Source organism: Silurus meridionalis, chromosome 10, assembly GCF_014805685.1.
Source record: "Silurus meridionalis isolate SWU-2019-XX chromosome 10, ASM1480568v1, whole genome shotgun sequence".
In the NCBI taxonomy this organism is placed as follows: domain Eukaryota; kingdom Metazoa; phylum Chordata; class Actinopteri; order Siluriformes; family Siluridae; genus Silurus; species Silurus meridionalis.
Window position 1 is genome coordinate 2,399,153 of NC_060893.1, and position 24,264 is coordinate 2,423,416.

The 24,264-nt window shown below is 40.4% G+C and overlaps 1 protein-coding gene across 1 annotated transcript; it reads right to left on the reverse strand.

The window, feature by feature from the left end:
- Nucleotides 1-2,958: 2,958 nt before the first annotated feature.
- Nucleotides 2,959-24,016, reverse strand: fam3c (FAM3 metabolism regulating signaling molecule C). The gene is made up of 10 exons (XM_046859958.1): nt 23,863-24,016; nt 19,844-19,912; nt 19,631-19,729; nt 18,045-18,068; nt 16,185-16,308; nt 13,924-13,982; nt 13,784-13,834; nt 5,479-5,563; nt 3,820-3,946; nt 2,959-3,699 (listed from the first exon to the last, which is right to left on the reverse strand). The coding sequence occupies exons 2-10, from the start codon at nt 19,857-19,859 to the stop codon at nt 3,610-3,612; spliced, it is 675 nt and encodes a 224-aa protein (XP_046715914.1). The 5' UTR covers nt 19,860-19,912; nt 23,863-24,016; the 3' UTR covers nt 2,959-3,609.
- Between the last annotated feature and the right edge of the window lie 248 nt (nt 24,017-24,264).

The window sequence follows — 24,264 nt, forward strand, 5'->3', positions numbered from 1 at the left end:
AGCTGAATGAAACCTCTGAGGATAAAAATGTAAATGAGCTAAAAGAAAGTAGAAGCTGCACAGGATTCGAGTGTGTTTGGATGTGTGTGGGTTCTGAAGGATCAACGAGGCACTGGCAAGGCTTTCGTGTAAACGTGGAAAGAAGATGGCAGGGGACTGGTGAAGGAAAAAGAACTGCAGAGTTCAGTGATGAGACTGGAGTGAAGGTGCACCAGACAACTCGCCATATAAAATATGTATGGAAGGGAAGTGAGAAAGAGGCAATTACTAAAGAGAAAAAGCTATGAAGAAACTTAGAAAGGCAATGAGCAACACAAAGCTGAAAGCTCTACTAGTAAAAGGTCAGATCTCAATCCCACATGCTGCATCCAACCAACTAAAGCCAATGGATTGTTTTTCCAGCACTTTTGACTGGATTAAGATCTGGATTTGGAGCATTATTCTGCTGAATAAGATCACCGCCATTAGAAACATATATTTCTTAAAACGTTACAGTCTAATGTGCTGCTGACAAACACCTCCAAGAATGAGGACGAGTCCCAGGCCACTGGTGCGATCTCAGGGTTGAGGTAAGATTCGAGGTTCAAAATAGAAATGATGTTTGGGATTCAACTATTCAATACACTGGTTAACTGTAAAATCAGGCCTTCAACATATCAGTGCGGCACAGTTGAACCAATAATCTAGGAATGAGAGACGCCTTGATTCAGTGCATCAAATCCACAAGATGGGATCGCAGGACAACTTGGAAGACTGTTAGATTTGCTAGAACTAAATACCACCTGGTGGCACATCTGAGGCCTTATCACTTCCCTCGCCAGGTTTTCCATCCCCCCCTTCTTCTGTTTCTTCCTACTACATTATAGTTTTTCTCAGTTGCTTAGGAGCGTTTCTGAGATCAGAAATAAAATTTTCAAAACGACATGTTCAACCTCCACATCATGTCATCACTTGTGCTCATAAAAAAAATTAATAAATTTGCTTTGAACAAATATTGAATGTACCTTTAGTAAATTCCTTCAACTAAATGTGTTCAAGTGTCTGCTGTTTCCTACATTATCAGATATTTATGTTCATTTTGATCAAAATATAATTTTCTGGTTCTCACCTGGAGTTTTTCCCCAAAACTGTTGTTAAACTTGAATTAATGAATTGTGCAGATGAATCTTCAATATCAGTAATGAAGACGAGTGAACAGCAGGAACGAAGGATTTAAAGAAGAGTACAGGCTTCTGCAGGAAATCTTGTTGTGCTGTTTGTATAAATTGTTTTGTGAAACTGAGAAAAACTCTTAGAACCATGTCTCAGAATGTTGAGGAGGAAAAAGCATCCAGAACCACACGTTTACTGCTACTGAGCAGGAGAACTTCAAGACAATCCACCTTAAGTTAACTAGGATTTCTGATCAGTTCCTTATTTAAGATGATTGAGATGATTCTCTGGTGTTTCTGTTGATCTGTGTGGGTGGAGCACTTAAGGAAATTGTGATACAAATTCACATCATGTAACAAAATTGTATTTTCTTTTTAATTGCTCAAAAATGATTGGTACATCGAAACAAAATAATTGTGAACAAGTAAAATAAGGCACTTCATTGGTTTTCTTCTAATTTGGACAAAGGCAATCGTTTCACAGCACACAGTTTTATGGAGGACGGATGGTACAACATTTAAACGTGTGAAGAAAATGGACTTTAAGATTATAATACAATCCATAAACAACATCAGCACGCACAGTTTTGGGGGGTTTTAAGCACATTTCAGTTTCCTTTGCATTTGTTGAGCTCCGAAACACAGCATCAGATTAAAAAAAGAATAATACGGCTGCTTTTATGCTGTACATCATTCTGTACAAAGTACCAGATCTGCTCGTCACCCAACTACTCGAGCTCTCAAATCACCTGTAAACATTAAAAGTTAAAATATTAAAAGTGATAAATCAACACAGGATTCATGCCGTTTGCATTTCCACAGCGTTCGTGATGTTCAAGATGAAACAGAATCACCAGGAGCTGCTGAACTTTCACCAGGAGACCAGTCATTTTCACACACATTGTAGTGCAGCGTATCCCAAACTCAACTCAATGGAAAGATATACACTATATTGCCAGAAGTTTGCGGACACCTGGTCTATGCGATTTCTGAGCATCGTATCTCACATTTAGTCCCAATTTGCTCTTATATTTCCTTCCACTCTTCTGGGGAATTGTTCCACTAGACTTTGGAGTGTGTTTGTGGACATTTGTGTTCATCAGACACGGGAGTGTTAGTAAAGTCAGGTACTGATGTAGGTGAGGAGACCTGGAGTGCAGTCAGCGTTCACATTCATCCAGTAGGGATGAGATCAGAGCTCTATAGCAGACCATTTAAGATCTTCCTCTTCAAACCATGTAAAGCAGATCTTAATGGAGTTTGCTTTGTGCACAGGGGCATTGCCATGCTGGTACAGGTTTGGGTTTCCAAGTTTAAGTGAATGCAAAATGTTACTGCATCCAAAGACGTCCTACACAATTGTGTTCCTATAACTTTGTGGTAACAGGAAGGTCAGGTGTCCAAATACTTTTGTCCATATAGTGTGTGTGTGGGATGATGATGAGGTTCTGTTCACTGGGTTTTTAATGTCATTTTTCTCTATGTTTATCTGCTGTTTAATGCTGCATGAGCGAGATGTAAACAAGTGAATAATTCATTTTGCAGAACAGATTCCTGAACTGAACACGACAGAAACACTTCTACTGGTTATGAATGGAGTGAAGAGGAAAAGTAGCACAGGCTCAAACCCTTCAGACTGCTGGAAGGCAAAAGCCCTCTGTTCCTAGCAGCAGCTGTAAAAGAGCTGAGTGTGACTTGTGAAATGAGGTAGAAGAATAATCTCTGTGGTGCTGTGGCCCTCCAGTACTGCAGCGTGTCTGCTAATCACAATAATATAAATAAATCAAAAGCATATAAGGGCTGAAAATGGTAATTAAATATATATATATATATAAAGTTTTGACATTCACGTCCATCCACACACCCAGGTATTAAAATGAGAAGTTTTAAGTCTAATCCTCACACATTCACACTGAGAATAAAAGAAATAAAGCATTCAAACAAACACAAACATCTTTCTGACAGCAGGAAACTCGGTAAGAAGCTCTAAAGTGCAGGGAGCGAATTAATGCACAGATTTGGGTTGGTTGTGAACCTCATAATGATCTAAACGATTCCTATTGAGTTACGAGCCAATCAGACTGGAAATCATTTCACATCTGAACGTAAATAAAAAACATGATTCCTATTCTCAGCTGTAGCAGTAGCTCTCTGCACCAGTCACATTCTCTCATCACAAGCACAACAGCTTTTCCTTTAAGTTACAAAACATACAACAATACACAAACCTCTTTATCTTCCCTCTAATACACAGCAGAACACATCTACCTTTCCATACTGCATCATCTCCTCATGTCCTGCCTTCTGTTCTCCTCCATTCCAACTAATTACATATTCATTAAAAGTAAGAATCTTTTGCATATAGAAGTAAAAAGTGAATGTTATGAAAGAAACATCTGTTCTGATCGACTGGACACGCAGACAATCGCTTGGTCTGAGAAGTGTGATGAAGAGGAGATCAATCGCGTTTCCGAGGAATGCATCCTTCCATTTCCAGAACTTCTGGCCAGCCTTCATACTTGTTGGTCTCACCATTGTTCTTAATGTACTGAGAGCAGGAGACAAGGTTTAGTTACATTACATACAATTAACAATGAAACATGTGAAGAAACAGCAGACAAAAGAAACAGAAACCTGAAGGCATCTGTGAGGCACAGTGGAAGTCTACCTGCTCAAAAGGACTCTTTGTTTTGATTCCTTTTCCTCCAACGAAGAGCCAGTTGTCCCTGAAGCCTAGTGAATTGATATACGAACTGCCCAATGCTGAGATTAACTTCCGTGCATCAGTATTAAGTCTGTTCACAAGAGAAATGCATGTTATTAATAGTTTGATGTCCAAAACTTTAAAAAAGTCATCTCAATATTCTGAGTTAAAAACATTTAGAACATTTCGTTTCACAACACCTCCCCGAGATCAATAGTCGAATCAGGGTGCTCTTATTGAAGCACTTTTCATTTAATAAAAAGAAGTAAAAAAAGTCACAGGAGATGATCTATGAAGTAGATTCCATGCTTCGATAAGAGGAACCTGATTTGACTACTGATCTCTCGGAGGTGTTATAAAACGAGGATCAAACCATTTTGGTTATATGGGCGTGTCTGATTTCACATAGAACTACCTTTTTTTTCTCAATAAGTTATATATAAATAAAATACAGATAAATAAAAATATGGCAAGAAAAGAAGCTTTTAATAAATATTTGTAACGTGTGTGAATAAATTCAACCTCTCCTGTGACTAAAGTTTCACTTTCTGTGATCCATAGCTAACCCAGGAGCATCTCAGCGGCAGGGATTTAAATACTGAACAATATCTGGGAGATTCTGTAAGGGTTTATTCTGTTCTAATTTCACTCTGTACACTTTGTTTGTTTTTCAGTGCATCAATGTTGTGCTGTACTTAGCACACACTCGCGTGGGAAATGTAGACGATGTAATTTGATTTGCTGACGTGTGAAATTTAAATCCTGTGGCCTTTATACCAGAAAGACTTTATGCAGTTTATTTATATATAATTTTTTTTAGGTTTATTTGAATCAAATTGTTTTAATAAATTTTCTTCTATCATCTTTGTGTGATGTTTTGGATTGTCACAGTACTGACAATATTTTATTGCAAAGCCTTTTATAACTTTGAGATCTTTGTTTTCATTTTGTCATCAACTCAACTATTTCCCAAAAGTGCATTTACGTTTATTCTGTTTAGAGTAAATCTTTTCAAAAGAAGTCTGATTTGTGTTAATTACTTTACACATTCACCTGGAATGGAGATGTTTGTGGTGCACTTTACTGTGTTTGGTTCTCTGTGTAAATGCTGCTCCTGCCACACTTTTCTGCCTTCTTTCTCCCTCACCTTCTCACCTTATTATAAGTGTAAGAGTGAGATTGTGAAATCCTGTGCTGTTCATCTGTTTGTTAGGCAATTAGTACTATGAACTTTCCCCTTCTGTATCAACCCACAGTACTAACATGGATTTTTAAGAAAATGTGTAAAATTGAGTTTCACCTTTAAGTCGCATGAAATATCTTTTATAACGACACCTGAAGCAATTTGAAATAAAAAATTAAATTTTTTCTTTTTCTAGAATCTTATTTCTGTAACCTTTACATCTATATTTTACCAAACATTTTTCCCATGAATTTTTGTTTATGCTTATAAACACATTTACTTTTAACATTTATAAGTACATATTTAAAAGACCTTATGAATGTACATCTAAAGTAGAATTTTCCACTGAAAACTTAAGTAACAAACAGCAGTATGTGTGTTATTATTATTAATAGTAATATTTACTAACGATCACTGCAAATACAATTAAGAGAACCTACTTTGTAGAAGCGTCATCAAAAGTAGCCATCATGACCACTGTCCCCTCTTCAATATCCTGCAAGAACTGGAGAAGTGGTTTGACATCTGAAAAGAAAAAAAAAAAGAGTCAAATTTCTCTAAAAATTTGTTTTCTTGCCAAATCCCCCGATAGTACAATCACTAATACACAAGACTTCAATTAGTGAAGTTATTTAGGAGAGGAACTTCTATATCAACAATAATTCATTAAATAAATTGGTGACCACTAAAAAAGTATTATATACCTGGACAGCACATATGATGGCATTAATGATATAAATAAGTAATGAGTGTCTGCAAGAAAACAATGTTACCACCAACCACTAGGGATGTGAACCACCATAAATGAGGCACATGTAATTTACAAACTGGCCTTTGTAGTGCAAAATAAAAAAAAAAATAGAAGAAAAAGGATTTAATAAAACCAGACAATTCTTCTCTTGTTCTTGTTAAACCAGCCATTAGTGTCACATATGTCAGGTCACTCTTAGTGCCGGTCTCATGCCTGGATAAATGGGGAGGGTTGCGTTAGGAAGGGCATCCAGCATTAAACATGTGCCAGATCAAATATGGAATCAGAATTTCATACCGGATCGGTCGAGGCCCGGGTTACCAACGACCGCCACAGGTATCGTTAGCCAACAGGGTACCGGTGGAAATTGGGCTACTGTTGGCCGAAGGAGGAGAAGAAGAGGAGGAAGACGTCTACAGAGACGGCAGGAAATGGAGAAGTGGAGGAGAGTGGAGGTTGGAGTTGGTACTTTAAATGTTGGTACTATGACTGGTTAAGGGAGAGAGGGAGCTGATATGATGGAGAGGAGAAAATTAGATATGCTGTGTGTTCAGGAGACCAAGTGGAAAGGGAGTAAGGCCAGGAACATTGGAGGTGTTTAAACTGTTCTATCATGGTGCGGATGAAAAGAGAAATGGTGTAGGGGTGATTCTGAAGGAAGAGTACAGTAAGAGTGTAGTGGAGGTGAAGAGAGTTTCTGATAGAGTGATGAACGTGAATAAGGAAGTTGAAGGGATGATGATAAATGTCATCAGTGCTTATGCTCCACAAGTGGCTTGTGAGATGAAGGAGAAGGAAAGATTCTGGAGTGAGTTAGATGGAGTGGTAGATGATGTACCTAGGAAAGAATGATTGGTGATTGGGGCAGATTTCAATGGGCATGTAGGTGAAGGGAACAGAGGTGATGAGGAGGATCCGCTCCGCTCCGAGATACCGGCTCCGCTGCCTACAACACGTGGCTCACCACCGGGGACATAGACGAGTACAAGGCTGCGTCTTACAGTGTTCGCAGAGCGGTGAAGGAAGCAAAGCGGCGCTATGGGAGGAAACTGGAGTCACAGTTCCAACATGGTGGCTCTAGGAGCCTGTGGTCTTCATCACTACGACAATACCAGACACACTGGACCATCTACAAATAGCGTACAGCCAGAACTGTTCTACTGAGGACGCCATCGCAAATCTTCTACACACAACAATGAGCCACCTGGACTACAGAAAAGGGAATTATGCAAAGATGCTGTTTGTGGACTACAGTTCAGCGTTCAACACAATAATACCCTCCACACTCACCTCTGGACAGACAGATCACAAGCCGTACGGGTGGGAAAACACACCTCATCCACCCTCACAATCAGCACTGGAGCTCCCTAGGGTTGTGTTCTGAGCCACCTGCTGTACTCACTGTACACATATGACTGTGTGGCCACTTCCAACTCCACCAATATCGTCAAGTTTGCTGATGACATTGTTGAGGTGGGCCTGATCTCCAACAACGACGAGGCAGCCTACCTACAGGAGGTTAAAAACCTGGAGAGATGGTGCCAGGAGAACAACCTTCTGAACGTCAGCAAGTAAGTTGTTGATAGTGGACTTCAGCACGAAGCAGGAGCGGTCATACCAACCACTAAACATCAGCGGGACCCCAGTGGAGAGAGTGGACACTTTCCGGTACTCAGGTGTTTACATCACACAGGACCTGTCTTGGTCCTGTCACACCAACACCCTGGTGAAGAAGGCCCGGCAGCGTCTGTACCATATGAGACGCTAAAGGGACTTTAAACTTTTCTCTTAGGTGCTAAACACTTTTTACACCTGCACCATTGAGAGCGTTCTGACAGGTAGCATCAACTCCTGGTTCGGGAACAGCACCATGCAGGACAGGCGATCCCTCCAGAGGGTGGTGCGTTCAGCTGAACGTACCATCCACACCGAGCTCCCTAACCTGCATTGTGCTGATCCCGAACCAGGAATTGATGCTACCTGTCAGAACGCTCTCAATGGTGCAGCCATCCCAACAATGGACTCTTTTATTTGTTGTGTTAAGGGAAATGCTTGGTGATGGACAGGTTGACGGACGAGGTCAGACAGGAGTCTCCCTGGACTATGATGTTTGCAGATGATATTGTGATTTGTTGTGAGAGTAGGGAGCAGGTTGAGAAGAGCCTGGAGAGGTGGAGATATGCGCTGGAGAGAAGGGGAATGAAACTCAGTAGGAGTAAGACAGAATACATGTGTGTGAATGAGAGGGAGGGCAGTGGAGTGGTGCGGTTGCAGGGAGAAGAGCTTCAGAAGGTGGAGGAATTCAGGTACCTGGAGTCAACAGTGCAAAGTAATGGAGAGTGTGTTAGAGAAGTGAAGAAAAGAGTGCAGGCAGGGTGGAGTGGGTGGAGAAGAGTGACAGGAGTGATTTGTGATAGTAGGGTATCTGCAAAAATGAAAGGGAAAGTTTATAGGACTGTGGTGAGACCTGCGATGTTGTATGGATTAGAGACAGTGGCATTGAGTAAAAGACAGGAGGTGGAGCTGGAGGTAGCAGAGCTGAAGATGTTGAGGTTTTCGTTGGGAGTGACGAGGATGGATAAGATTAGAAATGAGTTTATTCGAGGGACAGCGCATGTAGGATGTTTTGGTGACAAGGTGAGGGAGGCGAGATTGAGATGGTTTGGACATGTGCAGAGGAGTGACATAAATTATATTGGTAGAAGAATGCTGAGGATGGAGCCACCAGGTAGGAGGAAAAGAGGGAGGCCAAGAAGGAGGTTCATGGATGTGGTGAGGGAAGACATGCAGGTAGTTGGTGTAAAAGAGGCAGATGTAGAGGACAGGGTGGTATGGAGACGGATGATCCGCTGTGGCGACCCCTAATGGGAGCAGCCAAAGAAGAAGAAGAAGAAGAAGAAGAAGAAGAAGAAGAAGAAGTTAAGGGAAATGCTTCCGTTTCTTGAAAGCAAACACAGAGAGAATGAGGAGGAGCTTCTTCCCGCAGGCCATTCGGAGTTTAAACCAGGAAACACCCAGGATCTAGAACTGGTCCTCTCTCTCCATCTTCACACTTTTTCTGCTCAATTTTCTTTTTGCACTAGGACACTTTAATCTCTGGACTGTCACTTTAACTCTGGACTTGCACAGCACAGTGCACTTTATACCACACCACACCGCACACGGTCACTTTAAGGACAATCATGTCAATCACCCTAAATTTTTACTGTTTACTGTTTATACGCATCCACATATATCTTTATATATTTTATATAGTTTATACTTTTTCTTTTTAGTTTAATTTATCTACCTTTTTTTCCCTTGGTTTATTTTTCTCCTCATTCTATTCCCTCATGCGGACCGTCATAAAGAGCATTTCACTGCATGTTGTACTTTGTATGTGACAAATAATATTTGATTTGATTTGATGGGTAGGTATGGCTTTAAGGAGAGGAATGTGGAAGGGCATTTGGTGGTAGATTTTGCTAAACGGATGGAAATGGCAGTGGTAAACACTTATTAAGAAGAAGGAGGATCATAGGGTGACGTATAGGAGTGGGGTAAGGTGCACACAGGTGGACTATGTTCTATGTAGGAGATGCAACCTGAAGGAGAATGGAGACTGTAAGGTGTTTGGCAGAGGACAGTGTAGCTAGACAGCATCAGATGGTGGTCAGTAGGATGGCTTTGGAGGTGAAGAAGAGGAGGAGAGTGAGGACTGAAAGAAGAATAAGATGGCGGAAACTGAAGGAGGAAGAGTGTAGTGTGAGGTTCAGGGAAGAGGTCAGAGAGGGGCTCGGTGATGGTGAAGAGGTGCTGGATATTTGGGCAACTACTGCAGAAGTGATAAGGGAGACAGATAGAAAAGTTCTTGGTGTGACATCTGAAATAGAAAGAAAGACAAAGAGACATGGTGGTGGAAGGAGGAAGTGCAGGAGAGCATAAGGAAAAAGAGGTTAAAGGAAACAGAATTGGGATTGACAGAGTGATGAGAAAAGTAAGCAGGAGGACAAGGAGATGCAGCAGCAGGTGAAGAGGATGTGACGAAAGCCAAGGAAAAAGCATATAAAAGCTGTAGGAGAGGTTGGACACTGAGGAAAGAGAAAAGGATTTGTAGCGATTGGCCAGGCAGAGGGACTGAGCTGGGAAGGATGTGCTGCAAGTAAGAGCAATAAAGGATGGAGATGGAAATGTGTTGACTAGTGAGGAGAGTGTGTTGAGAAGATGGAGAGAGTATTTTGAGCAGCTGATGAACAAGAAAAATGAGAGATAGAGAAGGTTGGATAATGTGGAGTTGGATGGTGTGGAGGATTAGTAAGGAGGAAGTAAGAGCAGCGATTAAGAGGATGAAGAGTGGAAAGTCGTTAAGACCAGATGACATACACGGAGAAGCATGGAAATGTTTAGGAGAGATGCAGTGGAATTTTTAACCAGGTAGTTTAACAAGATTCTGGAAGGTGAGAAGATGCCTGAGAAATGGAGAAGGAGTGTGCTGGTAACGATCTTTAAGAATAAGGGAGATGTGCAGACCTGCAGTAACTACAGGGTAATTAAGTTGATCAGTCACACCATGAAGTTATAGGAAAAGAGTAGTGGAAGCCAGGCTGAGAGAAGAAGTGACCATCTGTGAGCAACAGTATGGTTTTATGCCGAGGAAGAGCGCCACAGATGTCTTATTTGCTTTGAGAATGTTGATGGAGAAGTATAAAGGTCAGAAGGAGTTGCATTGTGGATTTAGAGAAAGTGTACGACAGGGTGGAGAGAGGAGTTGTGGTATTGTATGAGGAAGTCAGGTGTGTGAGAGAAGTATGTGAGGGTGGTGCAGGACATGTATGAGGGCAGTGTGACAGCAGTGAAGTGTGCAGTAATACCGACAGACGGGTTCAAGGTGGAGGTTGGACTGCATCAAGGATCGGCTCTGAGCCCTTTCCTGTTTGCAGTGGTGATGGACAGGTTGATGGACGAGGTCAGACAGGAGTCTCCGTGGACTATGATGTTTGCGGATGATATTGTGATTTGTGTTGAGAGTAGGGAGCAGGTGGAAAAGAGCCTGGAGAGGTGGAGGTACGTGCTGGAGAGAAGGAGAATGAAAGTCAGTAGGAGTAAGACAGAGTACATGTGTGTGAATGAGAGGGAGGGCAGTGGAAGGGTGTGGTTGCAGGGAGGAGAGGTGTGTGGATGAGAGGGAGGGCAGTGGAAGGGTGCGGTTGCAGGGAGAAGAGGTGGAGAAGGTGAAGGAGTTCAGGTACCTGGGGTCAACAGTGCAAAGTAATGTATAGTGTGTTATAGAAGTGAAGAAACGAGTGCAGGCAGGGTGGAGTGGGTGGAGAAGAGTGACAGGAGTGATTTGTGATAGAAGAGTATCTGTGAGAGTGAAAGGGAAAGTTTATAGGACTGTGGTGAGACCTGAGATGTTGTATGGTTTAGAGACAGTGACATTGAGTAAAAGACAGGAGGTGGAGCTGGAGGTAGCAGAGCTGAAGATGTTGATGTAGATCTTTTCGTTGGGAGTGACGATGATGGACAGGATTAGAAATGAGTTTATTAGAGGGACAGTGCATGTAGGACGTTTTGGAGACAAGGTGAGGGAGGCGAGATTGAGATGGTTTGGACATGTGCAGAGGAGGGACATGGGGTATATCGGTAGGAGAATGCTGAGAATGGAGCCACCAGGAAGAAGGAAAAGAGAAAGACCAAGGAGGAGGTTTATGGATGTGGTGAAGGAAGACATGCAGGTAGTTGGGGTGAAAGAGGCAGGTGTAGAGGACAGGGGTGTGTGGAGACGGATGATCCGCTGTGGCGCCCCCTAATGAGAAAAGCCGAAAGAAGAAGAATTTTGTATAATAATTAAATGATTTATTCATAAATAAAATACAAACATTGAAAACAAGCATGTGAACGTAGTAAAGCCGCAATAAATCCCGTATGAAAACAGATAAGTTACAGTTGTAGAAGACAAATGCAAATGGGGTATATCAGTAGGAGAATGCTGAGGATGGAGCCACCAGGAAGGTGGAAAAGAAGAAGACCAAGGAGGCGGTTTATGAATGTGGTGAAAGAAGACATGCAGGAAGTTGGTTTGAAAGAGGCAGATGTAGAGGATAGAGGGGTATGGAGACGGATGATCTGCCATCTTAATCGGTATTTTATGTGACTCTCAGGACACGCCTCGGTCTCTGAAGTGCTGTGATGCGTCATATTCACGTAGCAGCAGCGGTGCCGAGAGAATGAGCTCGAGAAACAGTTTAGCAAGGAGAAATCAATCTACATAGAAAATATTGGTCACTTTCTAAATAATAAAAGAAATATGAATCTACTAATAATTATATATAAATAAATCATTTTTTACATTTTAGCGGGGGCGGAGTTAAAGGACTATACCATATGATGGAAGAGATCAAACAAAATGGAGCTCAAAAGGATTACCTTATTTACTATTTTCTTAGAGTTAGTTACACTCCCACCAATCATGAGTGAATAATGGGACGTATTAAGCATGAATGATTTCAACTGAAAATTACCTTCCCAGAACCCGTATAAGGACAAAGACAACTTATGCCAAAGTTGGTAACTTAGCAACGACTATGTACTATTATTCACTATAGAGGGAAGGAGCAGATTTAATTAGACTCCAGCAACAGAACAAGCTCCTGGATTGGGCGCTCAACTTTTGACAACTTGTGAAGATGCTCCCCTTTCTTGCCAAGCTTACGGTCACCAAGCTGGAGTTTAACTCTCCGTACAAGTCCATCTTTGTCAGTAGTGGCTTTTGAAGAGGGGCGGAAGAGATCAAACAAAACTCCAAAACTCGTGCTTTTTTATTTTTCTTGGCAACAGCGTTACGGGTTAGTCAAAGAAACTTAGAAATGAGCATCAGAAAATAATAAGGACATATTCCTCGGTCTTGCACACATGCAGTAATAGCGGAAAAATGCGGCGGCAGGCTATTCCCAAAATGCCGCTCTGCTCTTAAGGGAGCCACAACATATTTCATCCGTTACACCATGTAACAGAGACACTCTCTTTCGTTAAAGCCTGTGTAAAGTTTATTAGTTTCAGTGTAGACACCTGCGGCTTATAAACAGGTGCAGCTTATTTATGTTAAAAATAAAATCTTTGTAAAATTCAGTGGGTGCGGAAATTATGGTACTTACTGACACAATTGTTCTTTTATTTAGACCCTTTTCCTCACAATTAAGTGAGCAATATGCTACTTACTGCAGTACAATACTGTAAGATATTTCAGAAAAGCTTGTAGTAATGGTCTGTTACATCACTGCCTTTATACAGGAAGTATAAAAGGCAGAGAGTAATGAACAACATTTGGGGCACATTTAGGGTTTATAAACTTTCAAGGCTTAATTTAATTTTAATGCTGCAGACCAGCTATAAGTTTTTAACCTATTGCCTCTTCCCTGAATTCATTTTTTTGTTTGTTTATGTTCAGTTTTTTGGATGTCTGGCACTTTAACGCTTTCCTCTGTGCCATTTATAGTTATTCACTGGAATTCCACTGCTTATATAAAAACTGAAAAAATGTGTGTTCTCTAACATTTGACCATTAGTTTACATATTAGACACAATTACACAACTGTAACCATAGTAACATACAGTTCCAGGAACACAAAGGGTGAGACGGCGATTTAAACATGGAGGATTTTTGTGTATGGGTTTATTTATATGGTGAATATGGTGATTTTGATAAATGGGTCGAGGCACAAGATTAATTTCACAAACTGGAGCAGAAAATTTTCAGAAAATAAATGTCATGAATAAACAGCACCAGTAGTTAACACTAACAGCTTCATTATCAGTAGGGATGTGACACAGATGTAATTCACACACACACACACTTTATTAAAATTCCTTATACATATACCTTATACCATATCTTAATAACATGTCTCCACAAACTTTTGTCCATGCAGCAAAACCATGTAATGCAACACCTATCCCTGGGTTATCCTTGCGTGTGTGTGTGGGTGTGTGGGTGTGGATAGGAAACAAATGCTTACCTCCAGCCCACATGTCGAAAGATTCGGTCTTGATTAGTTTACCAGTCTTTCCTGTAACATGCACAAGTTAATCAGTGATTAGAACTTTTTTGCTCTTAGTCTTAATAATAAACTAAACTTTTTTCATCAAAAAGACATACCATTCACTAGGGCAATGTTTAGACCCCTTCCCACGTTGTTCTTAACACCACTCATCAATCTGAGGCAAGAAATAAACACATCTAAATCTATTAAAAAGAAGGTTTAACAGTTTAATATATTTATTAAATTTATAACATTTTAACAAATAGTTTTTACTTTAATACTAAACATACAGAGGACAAACAAGGATCACTCGCGGTGGTAACAAGAGAAAGAAACCTTGAGGAAAAAACAGACTCAAAAGGAAACCCACCCTAATCTGGGTGACACCAGACACCGGATAGACAAACATCACAATTTCACGTGCAATTAAAGACTAGAAATCAACTCTATTTTATTAAAAATAAAGGAGATAAAAGGTCTAAAGGGCCACACATTAAACTGCTTATCAGTCAGGTGTGCGAATACTTCTAAACCTGTGAATATGGAGGTATTATAAATAAAGCTGTAGTGTTAACAATTAAAGCACATTTTTTTAACCCTTGTATTTAGGATTTCAGAATTACAACTTGATTGTTCCATTTCAAATCCATTGTGGTGCCAATGTACTTGTCCAAATACTTATGAAACTGATTGCACGTTATTTTCCTTTTATGGTGATTGACTTTGCAGTCAACTTTAGACTCTTTCATGAAAATAAGCAAAAATTCCTCGGATATTTCTTAATATGGACATGCAATAAAGAATCCAAGTATTTCAGATCTTTTAATGCCTATGTGACCCAGCTGAGGCTGATCAGACCCCACATGTTCAGATTGACCATGGTTCTCCTCTCTTGACCCACAGCTATCTTGAGAATAGATGGCTCCACTCCCAGCAATTAAACCCTCATACGTGCCAAGTTTCCTTCCAAAGTTCTCTTTCCAAGAGAATATCAGCACAATAAGCTTTTCATTTTCAGATCTATTTTTATCAAGAACATTCTTTTAAGCAAAACAGAATCATTTTTAATTCACACCAAAAAGCTGATTGAAATCCATGGAGAAAGCTAAGAAGTCTAAACCTATAAAGACCCACATAACCTACAGGATATTGGATGCAAGTTTCAGGTTGCTGAGTTGCACTGAATCTACCTGTTAAATGGCTCCAACATGGAAATTATTCAAGGGGTGCCAATAATTCTGGCACATGCATTTGAAAAAACGATAGTCATTTTCCCACATAAATAACCACAATGTTCAACACCAGATTTCAGACCAAAACAGTTCTGATTAAGCTTGTTTTAGGCAGCAGTGAACTTCTCCCACACAGATAACAGCAGTGTAACTGAATAAAACAGCAGGACAGAAGACAACGTTCTGGAGTTTATCCTGAACACTTTGAGGTTAATCCCCTCGATGAAAAATGCATGTTGATGTGTCACTGTACTGAAGAATGTGACCGATACCTCCCAAAAAATGTTATGTTTAAAAAACGAATGTCTCATAACACAGAATGTAAGGAGCTCACCTGCCAACAGTGGTGGACGAAGTACACAAACCATGTATTTGAGTTCTAGATACACTGTTAAATATTACAGTAAAAGTGTCTCTAGACCTTTACTTGAGTCATAGTATGAAGTATTTGCCTTCCAATGTACTTAAGCATCCAAAGTACTATGATTTATTACCACTATAATGTTCCTAGTATCATTTTTGTTAAAGACTCTTTACTTAATCACCTCAGTTTAAGTGAAAAGACTCTGTTACTCTCAGAACACTGACTCATCAATTTAATTTTATTAATAATCAAACACATTGATTTCCATTTTAATTATTATGAGCCCAAATCGTAAAAAAAATTTTTTTGTGTAAATAAGACCACATGTGTTGTGGTAGTTCAAGTCTGGAGTTTCTTCATCATATATTCCTCTCTAAATGTTCTGCTTGCTGTTGAACTGATGCCGAACTCTATGTAGGTGATCAGTAGATACACCAAGCGCCGATCAACACCAGTTTAAAACAGAGCGTGCGCTCGACCCTGATTGGTGACTCGACCTGTTTTTTATCCACTTATAAATAAAAAGGGAGACTGATTTCGCAAAATGAAGTTGAGTAAATAGGAAGATATTTGACTTTAAAATGTAGTGAAGTAAAAGTAAAACGTCTCCTTAAATGAAAAAACTTCAGTAAAGTACTGATACAGTGCAGTAATTATTTATATTTACTTTATTACTGTCCATCACTGGTCTACACAAACCCATACACATGCACACACAGCGGACATGCAACAAAAATATGTACCGTGAACCGTGCGGTTTTAAGAAGGTGAAAGTACTTACATATCATCCTCTAGGCAGACTTTTGGCCCAACGATGCTGGCAGCTCCACTGGCCATTTTGAAGGAGAAATGGTCCTCAGGACAGAGTTTATATAGACCACACTTGTAACGAGCCGGCTTTGTAACTAAGGAAAAAAAAACAGTATTGGTTAGCGGTCTTCAGGAAAACCAGGAAAACACCTAGAACCTAGTACCTGGTCTCCTCTCTCTCTTTTTCCTTCTTTTGAACAATTGAACTGTCACTTTAATACAGCACATGAACAATCTGGTCTACTGTCAATATCTGTCATATCCATACTTATCCCTTACTATATATTTTGTACACTTATATTTTATACTTTATAGTTATACTTTTAATTCTTTTATATATATATATATATATATATATATATATATATATATATATATATATATATATATATATATATATATACACTAAACTCTGACTAATAAAATTAGATTTCATGTACAGATATGTATTCAGTTCTGTAAAGGTATCAGTTTTAAAAATGTAGTTTATACAAAAAGACTTATTTTCAAAAGATTTGTTAATACACTATGTGGCAAAAAGTATTTGGACACAAACTCGCTCCACTCAGAAGGTTCTCCATTAGATTTACGAGATTAGTAATCATTCATCTACAAGAGCATTAGTGAGATCAGACATTAATGTAGGTTGATGAGCTCTGTGTGGGACACTTAAGTTCTGCCATTCCAACATTAACACACCATATCTACATGGAGCTGAGTTTGTATAGAGATAGATTATGATGCTGGAACAGTCTCTGAGTTTCTTTCTTTCGAGTGAATGGAAAATTGTCAAGCTACAAACAGATTCTATATAATAATATGCTTCGAACTTTGTGGCAATATTTGGGGGATGACCCACAAATAAATTGGATGATCAGGTGTCCACACCCCCATAGGCCAGGCAGTTTACGTGTAACAGAAACTCAATTTAAACAGAAATCTAATAGCGCAGTATATTTAAGGCACCTCACCCTGCACCGAGAGCAGTCCCACACCTCTATCCTGTTCAAACACACCCTAAAGAAGATCACATTAAGAATGTATCTAGTCTTACAAACCACATTTCATCACAGGCTGAAAAATGCTCTGGATAGTTTAACATACATGATGTGGCAAATAATATTGGGACAACCATGTTTTTTTTTCAGCTATACGTGGTTCTTTCTCACACTGAGGCACATAAATTGTATCGGATGTCTTTGGATGCAGTAGAATCAAAATTTCCCCCACTTACTAGGAGTAACTATGAGACTCAAACCTGTTCCAACGTAACAATGCTCTTGTAAACAAAGCCAGCTCCATGAAGATCTGCTTTACATGGTTTGGAGAGCTCTGGCCTCAACCTTACTTTACCTTACAACCTTCCTACAAACTTTTGTCTAATTTTGTATATTGTATATTACAGGATTCTTTTCTGAATTCTGGTAAACAAAGTTCATTAATGATCTCTGCTGTTTTTAACCTACATCACACTGCTCTGTTCAAGTTTAGAGCAGTTATAAACCTCCAGATTAGAAATATATGTAATTGTGTAAATGAAAAAAATGGTATGTTGAGAAAAACAGGAACACTGCCCACAACATTCAACTGAACACAAATTGAACTAAAGCTATTTATTTTATCAGCTTAGTTAAAACCCTCATTTATTAAAACCCTCAGGCACGGACACATCACAGTGCTCACCAACAGAGCCTTAATGCATAAAGCAGCTCTTCAGAAAGAATGAAAATCTGCATTGTAAATATCTGTGAACAACTTTGTCCAGATTTCAAACAATTATATAGTATTAGTAACTTACACAAGTGGTGATTGATTAAACAAATATACTCACACTCTTCCATGGCTCCAGATTTCACTGCAGAGTAAAAGAGTACAGATTAAAGTCAATTTCTAACATTAACACTAACATTGATCTAAGATGAAAGGACATGTCAGTAATATTGTATTCATAAAACCAGATATGAACCACAAGTGAAAGTGAAACACAACCAAATTGTTTAAAATTTATTTCAATTTATTACTAAAATACTATCATACTATTACTTTAACAGCATTAAGTTCTTCAGCGGTTTCACTTCCCACTTGCATCAATGAGCCCCGGCCGCCCACGACCCTGTCACCGGTTTACCACTGTTACTTTTTGAAGCACTTTTAATAGACACTGACCACTGCAGACCAGAAACATCCACAAGAGCTGAAGTTTTAGAGACGCTCCGACCCAGACGTCTAGAATTTTGGCCATATTAACCTGGTCATTAAACCGGTGTAAGACCTCAGAACTAGTCATAGACTATCCCACTTATAACCTGTTAACTTACCAGCTTTGACAATGTGAAGCTGTTTGCAGTTTGCACAAACTGACTGAATGTTTAAATGTGAACTTTAGTTATTTTATATATTTCTGCTGTTCAAAACCATATACTGTGATATTGTGGGTAAATAAAATTAGATTTAATAAAATGTATTAATTAAGGGTATGAGATTAAGAGACACAGAGAGAGAGAGAAAAAAAAAAGAATGTGTGTGTGTGTTTGTGTGTGTGTGTATTACAGTTTCCGTGTTGCGTCTTTCCTAATAACAGAGCTGTTGACCTCTGCTGCTGTTTTGTTGTTTTATTACTTATTTGAATGTTTTCTTCTCCATTTCCTCCACTCTGTGTAGCTCAGTAAGGTCAATTAAATAAAACGAGTAAATTACTAAATCCGTACAGAAGCTCCGTCACTCTGAATGTAAATGGCTCTGTATATTACTATGGTTATAGATGGCTATAAGCATTAAGAACGCTGTTGAAACTGACCACAATTTCCTGTTAAACGCTCACACCTTCCTTTTCAGCCAATCAGAATCTGCCATCACACTATCATTTGTTTATGTATAATTTCTATTTCAGCATAAAAACTGTACAGAATCTTAAAGAGTGGCATCTTAAAGCTTTGCTTGATGTAAAATTATTTTTATAATCTGGTTGCCACTCAAATGAGGATGGATTCCCTTTAGAATCTGAGTTCTCTCAGGGTTTCTTACTCATTATTTCAGAGACTTTTTCCTTGTCACTGTTGCCACTGGTTTACTTATTAGGGATAAACATATCGGCACTAACATATAAAGTCATATTTATGTCTGTAAAGGTGTTTTGGGACAATGTCCATTGTTAAAACTGACTGAAATCATGAGTGTACACACTGTAATACTCCTGTTAAAAATTCAACACTTTTATAGTGAGTAAAGACACAAGTCTATGTCCGGGATCATCCACAAGCTGCCGTCATTAAACAGGCAAATATCCTGCTCTGCTCAATGCACTATTTACTCTGTCACTCACTCACAAGTGATAACACAGTGTGATAAAAAAACCAAACAAATTGTCCTCCTCACAACCGGATAACGCAGGAAAAAACAAAGGCTGGAGATATTTACCTAACATACGTGAAAAATCCATGTTAATCTCTAAGAGATGAAAAGCCAGGAATGCTGCCAAGAGGAAGACGGAGAGCAGGGCTATCAGTTTCAATATTCCTGAAAGCAAAAAAGTGCAGCAACAATACGGAATTAAAACCCTAACAAACAGCAACAAGAAGATATTTAGAAACACAATTAAATGAAACAGACACACGGGAAAGTAACACAAACCTCCGGTTCTCATCATCTCATCAAAACTTGCGTTGGTGAAAGTACGAAGGTGAAGTGAGGGTCAAATTCCTGGAGAAAAACACACACAGTATAGGAGGTGTAGGTCCAAATCAGTGAATTTTATACACATTTTTCCAAGTTGGTGGGAAGACCAGCAGAACCAGAACAAAGGAACATCTCTCCAAGAACTTTCAAGAACTGAACAGAACAGATGAACATCTCTCCAAGAACTTTCAAGAACGAATTTTTGACCTTGTTACACTTTATATCTCAGAATATTTATACGCATAATAAAATATAATAAAATTTCATATAAGTTCACATAAAGTCTAACGCTGCACAAATGATACAATGTTACAACAAGGTTCAAGGTTTTCCCAATATCTAAAACTGTAAAGTGTGAGTCAAACCCCAGGGAGAAAAACACAGTAAAGAAAGTCTTTTTATACACATTGATCATTTTCTGGGCAACAGACACTGAAATAAGATGACCTCTGGGTGTGGGTGTGGAAAGTAAATGAATTATTATTAATGTATTTGCACTGACTCACTTATACAGACTCTGAACAAACTGTACAATGGATTATTCTTTATTTATAATATATTTTATTTTCTTAGTTTACAAATTTGTAGAAGCATATCATGACAAATTCCTAGTACATGTAACAGGAGGATTTATGAGTTAAGTTAATAAAAGTGATTCTGATGAAGGTGGAGAGAAGAGAGATCTGGCCACCACAAAACAGTCAGTAATAGTGTACAGGTGAAGTGTAGATGTAGTGTAGATGTAGTGTGGAGGTAGTGTGGAGGTAGTGTGTGGAGGTGTAGATTTAGTGTAGAAATAGTGTACAGTTTGTATAGATGTAGTGTACAGGATGTGCAGAGGTAGTATAGAGGTAGTATACAGGTAGTGTACTGGTAGTAAACAGCTAGTGTAAATGTAATGTACAGGTGGTGTAGGAGTGTGTAGAGGTGGTGTAGTGTTTGTGTACAGGTGGTGTACAGGTTGTGTACAGGTGGTGTAGAGATGGTGTACAGGTTGTGTAGAGATGGTGTACAGGTGGTGTAGAAGTTGTGTACAGGTGGTGTAGAGGTTATGTACAGGTGGTGTAGAGGTTGTGTACAGGTGGTGTAGAGGTTGTGTAGAAGTTGTGTACAGGTTGTGTAGAGGTGGTGTAGAGGTGTGTAGAGGTAGTGTAGGTGGTGTAGAGGTGGTGTACAGGTGGTGTAGTGTTTGTCTATAGGTGGTGTAGACGTTGTGTAAAGGTGGTGTAGAGATGGCGTACAGGTGGTGTAGAGGTTGTGTACAGGTGGTGTAGAGATGGCGTACAGGTAGTGTAGAGATGGCGTACAGGTAGTGTAGAGATTGTGTAAAGGTGGTGTAGAGGTTGTGTACAGGTGGTGTAAAAATGGTGTAGTGGTTGTGTAGAGATGGTGTAGAGATGGTGTACTGTTGGTGTAGTGGTTGTGTAGAGATGGTGTACTGTTGGTGTAGTGGTTGTGTACAGGTGGTGTAGAGATGGTGTACAGGTGGTGTAGAGATGGTGTACAGGTGGTGTACAGGTGGTGTACAGGTAGTGTACAGGTGGTGTAGAGGTTGTGTACAGGTGGTGTAGAGGTGGTGTGGAGGTGGTGTAGAGGTGGTGTAGAGGTGGTGTACAGGTGGTGTACAGGTGGTGTACAGATGGTATAGAGATGGTGTAGAGGTGGTGTAGAGATGGTGTGAGGTGGTGTAGAGGTTGTGTAAAGATGGTGTAGAGGTGGTGTAGAGGTGGTGTAGAGTTTGTGTACAGGTGGTGTAGAGATGGTGTACAGGTGGTAGAGGTGGTGTATAGGTGGTGTAGAGGTTGTGTAAAGGTGGTGTAGAGGTAGTGTACAGGTGGTAGAGATGGTGTAGAGATGGTGTAGAGGCAGTGTAGAGGTAGTGTAGAGGTGGTGTAGAGATGGTGTAGAGGTAGTGTAGAGGTAGTGTACAGGTGGTGTAGAGATGGTGTAGAGGTAGTGTATAGGTGGTGTAGAGGTAGTGTGGAGATGGTGTAGAGGTAGTGTATAGGTGGTGTAGAGGTGGTGTGGAGATGGTGTAGAGGTAGTGTATAGGTGGTGTAGAGGTGGTGTAGAGGTAGTGTACAGGTGGTGTAGAGGTAGTGTAGAGGTGGTGTAGAGGTGGTGTACAGGTGGTGTAGAGGTAGTGTATAGGTGGTGTAGAGGTGGTGTAGAGGTAGTGTAGAGGTAGTGTATAGGTGGTGTAGAGGTGGTGTGAGGTAGTGTACAGGTGGTGTAGAGTGGTGTAGAGGTGGTGTACAGGTGGTGTAGAGGTGGTGTAGAGATGGTGTAGAGGTAGTGTAGAGGTGGTAGAGGTAGTGTAGAGGTAGTGTGGAGATGGTGTAGAGGTAGTGTATAGGTGGTGTAGGTGGTGTAGAGGTAGTGTACAGGTGGTGTAGAGGCAGTGTAGAGGTGGTGTAGAGGTAGTGTACAGGTGGTGTAGAAGTAGTGTATAGGTGGTGTACAGGTGGTGTAGAGGTAGTGTATAGGTGGTGTAGAGGTGGTGTAGAGGTAGTGTAGATGGTGTAGAGGCAGTGTAGAGGTGGTAGAGGTAGTGTATAGGTGGTGTAGAGGTGTAGAGGTAGTGTACAGGTGGTGTAGAGGTGGTGTAGAGGTAGTGTACAGGTGGTGTAGAGGTAGTGTACAGGTGGTGTAGAGATGGTGTAGAGGTAGTGTATAGGTGGTGTAGAGGTAGTGTGGAGATGGTGTAGAGGTAGTGTATAGGTGGTGTAGCGGTAGTGTAGAGGTAGTGTACAGGTGGTGTAGAGGTGTGTAGAGGTGGTGTAGAGGTGGTGTACAGGTGGTGTAGAAGTAGTGTATAGGTGGTGTAGAGGTGGTGTAGAGGTAGTGTAGAGGTAGTGTATAGGTGGTGTAGAGGTAGTGTATAGGTGGTGTGAGGTAGTGTACAGGTGGTGTAGAGGTAGTACAGGTGGTGTACAGGTGGTGTAGAGGTAGTGTATAGGTGGTGTATAGGTAGTGTATAGGTGGTGTAAAGGTAGTGTACAGGTGTTGTAGAGGTAGTGTACATGTGGTGTAGAGGTAGTGTACAGGTGGTGTAGAGGTAGTGTGGAGATGGTGTAGAGGTAGTGTAGGTGGTGTAGAGGTAGTGTAGAGGTAGTGTACAGGTGGTGTAGAGGTAGTGTACAGGTGGTGTAGAGGTGGTAGAGGTAGTGTACAGTTGGTGTAGAGGTAGTGTAGAGGTGGTGTAGAGGTAGTAGAGGTGGTGTGGAGGTAGTGTACATGTGGTGTAGAGGTAGTGTACAGGTGGTGTAGAGGTAGTGTAGAGGTGGTGTATAGGTAGTGTGGAGATGGTGTAGAGGTGGTGTAGAGGTAGTGTACATGTGGTGTAGAGGTGTAGAGGTGGTGTGAGGTAGTGTACAGGTGGTGTAGAGGTAGTGTAGAGGTAGTGTGAGGTGGTGAAGAGGTAGTAGAGGTGGTGAAGAGGTAGTGTAGAGGTGGTGAAGAGGTAGTGTAGAGGTAGTGTAGAGGTAGTGTAGAGGTGGTGAAGAGGTGTAGAGGTAGTGTGAGGTGGTGAAGAGGTAGTGTAGAGGTAGTGTAGAGGTGGTGTAGAGGTGGTGAAGAGGTAGTGTAGAGGTGGTGAAGAGGTAGTGTAGAGGTAGTGTAGAGGTAGTGTAGAGGTGGTGAAGAGGTAGTGTAGAGGTAGTGTAGAGGTGGTGAAGAGGTAGTGTAGAGGTGGTGAAGAGGTAGTGTAGAGGTGGTGAAGAGGTAGTGTAGAGGTGGTGAAGAGGTAGTGTAGAGGTAGTGTAGAGGTAGTGTACAGGTTTCCTCAGCTCTCGGTTGTAAAAAAAATTGTATACGTGTATATAATAAAACTCTCCCAGACCGGTTTCTCCTCACCGCCTCAACACTGATGCTAAACCAGTTAGCATAACACAACATGACGCAGGACTGCCACGAACAGTGTTAAAAAGGGTTATATAAATACAAATGTTTTAAAAAAGGTGCTGAAAACATACCGACTTGTTGAATATTCCAGAAAACTTCTGTGCCTAAAACATCTGGAAGGCACAATCCAGGAAACTACTCACAAACTACTCGAAAGAGCCAAATAACTACTGCCATCAACCTTCTCCGCAGAAGCAGGAAAGGGGCGGGGCACCGTGGGCAGGGGTGTGGGCGGAGCATAACTGGCTGTCCGCCGTCAAGTGGGCGTGGTCTTCGTAGATCAAAGATCTAGGGATTTCCTTTCGGTAAGTGGGTGGAAAGACCGGCAGAACCAGAAGAAGAGCAATAGCTCTCAAAGAACTAGTGATGGAAACAGCGGATCATTTTAGCGACTTGATTCTTTGTATCTCGTTTATCTAAAATGAATCTTTTTTTTTTTTTTTAGACATTTAGTGTATTTCGTTCCTTTTATC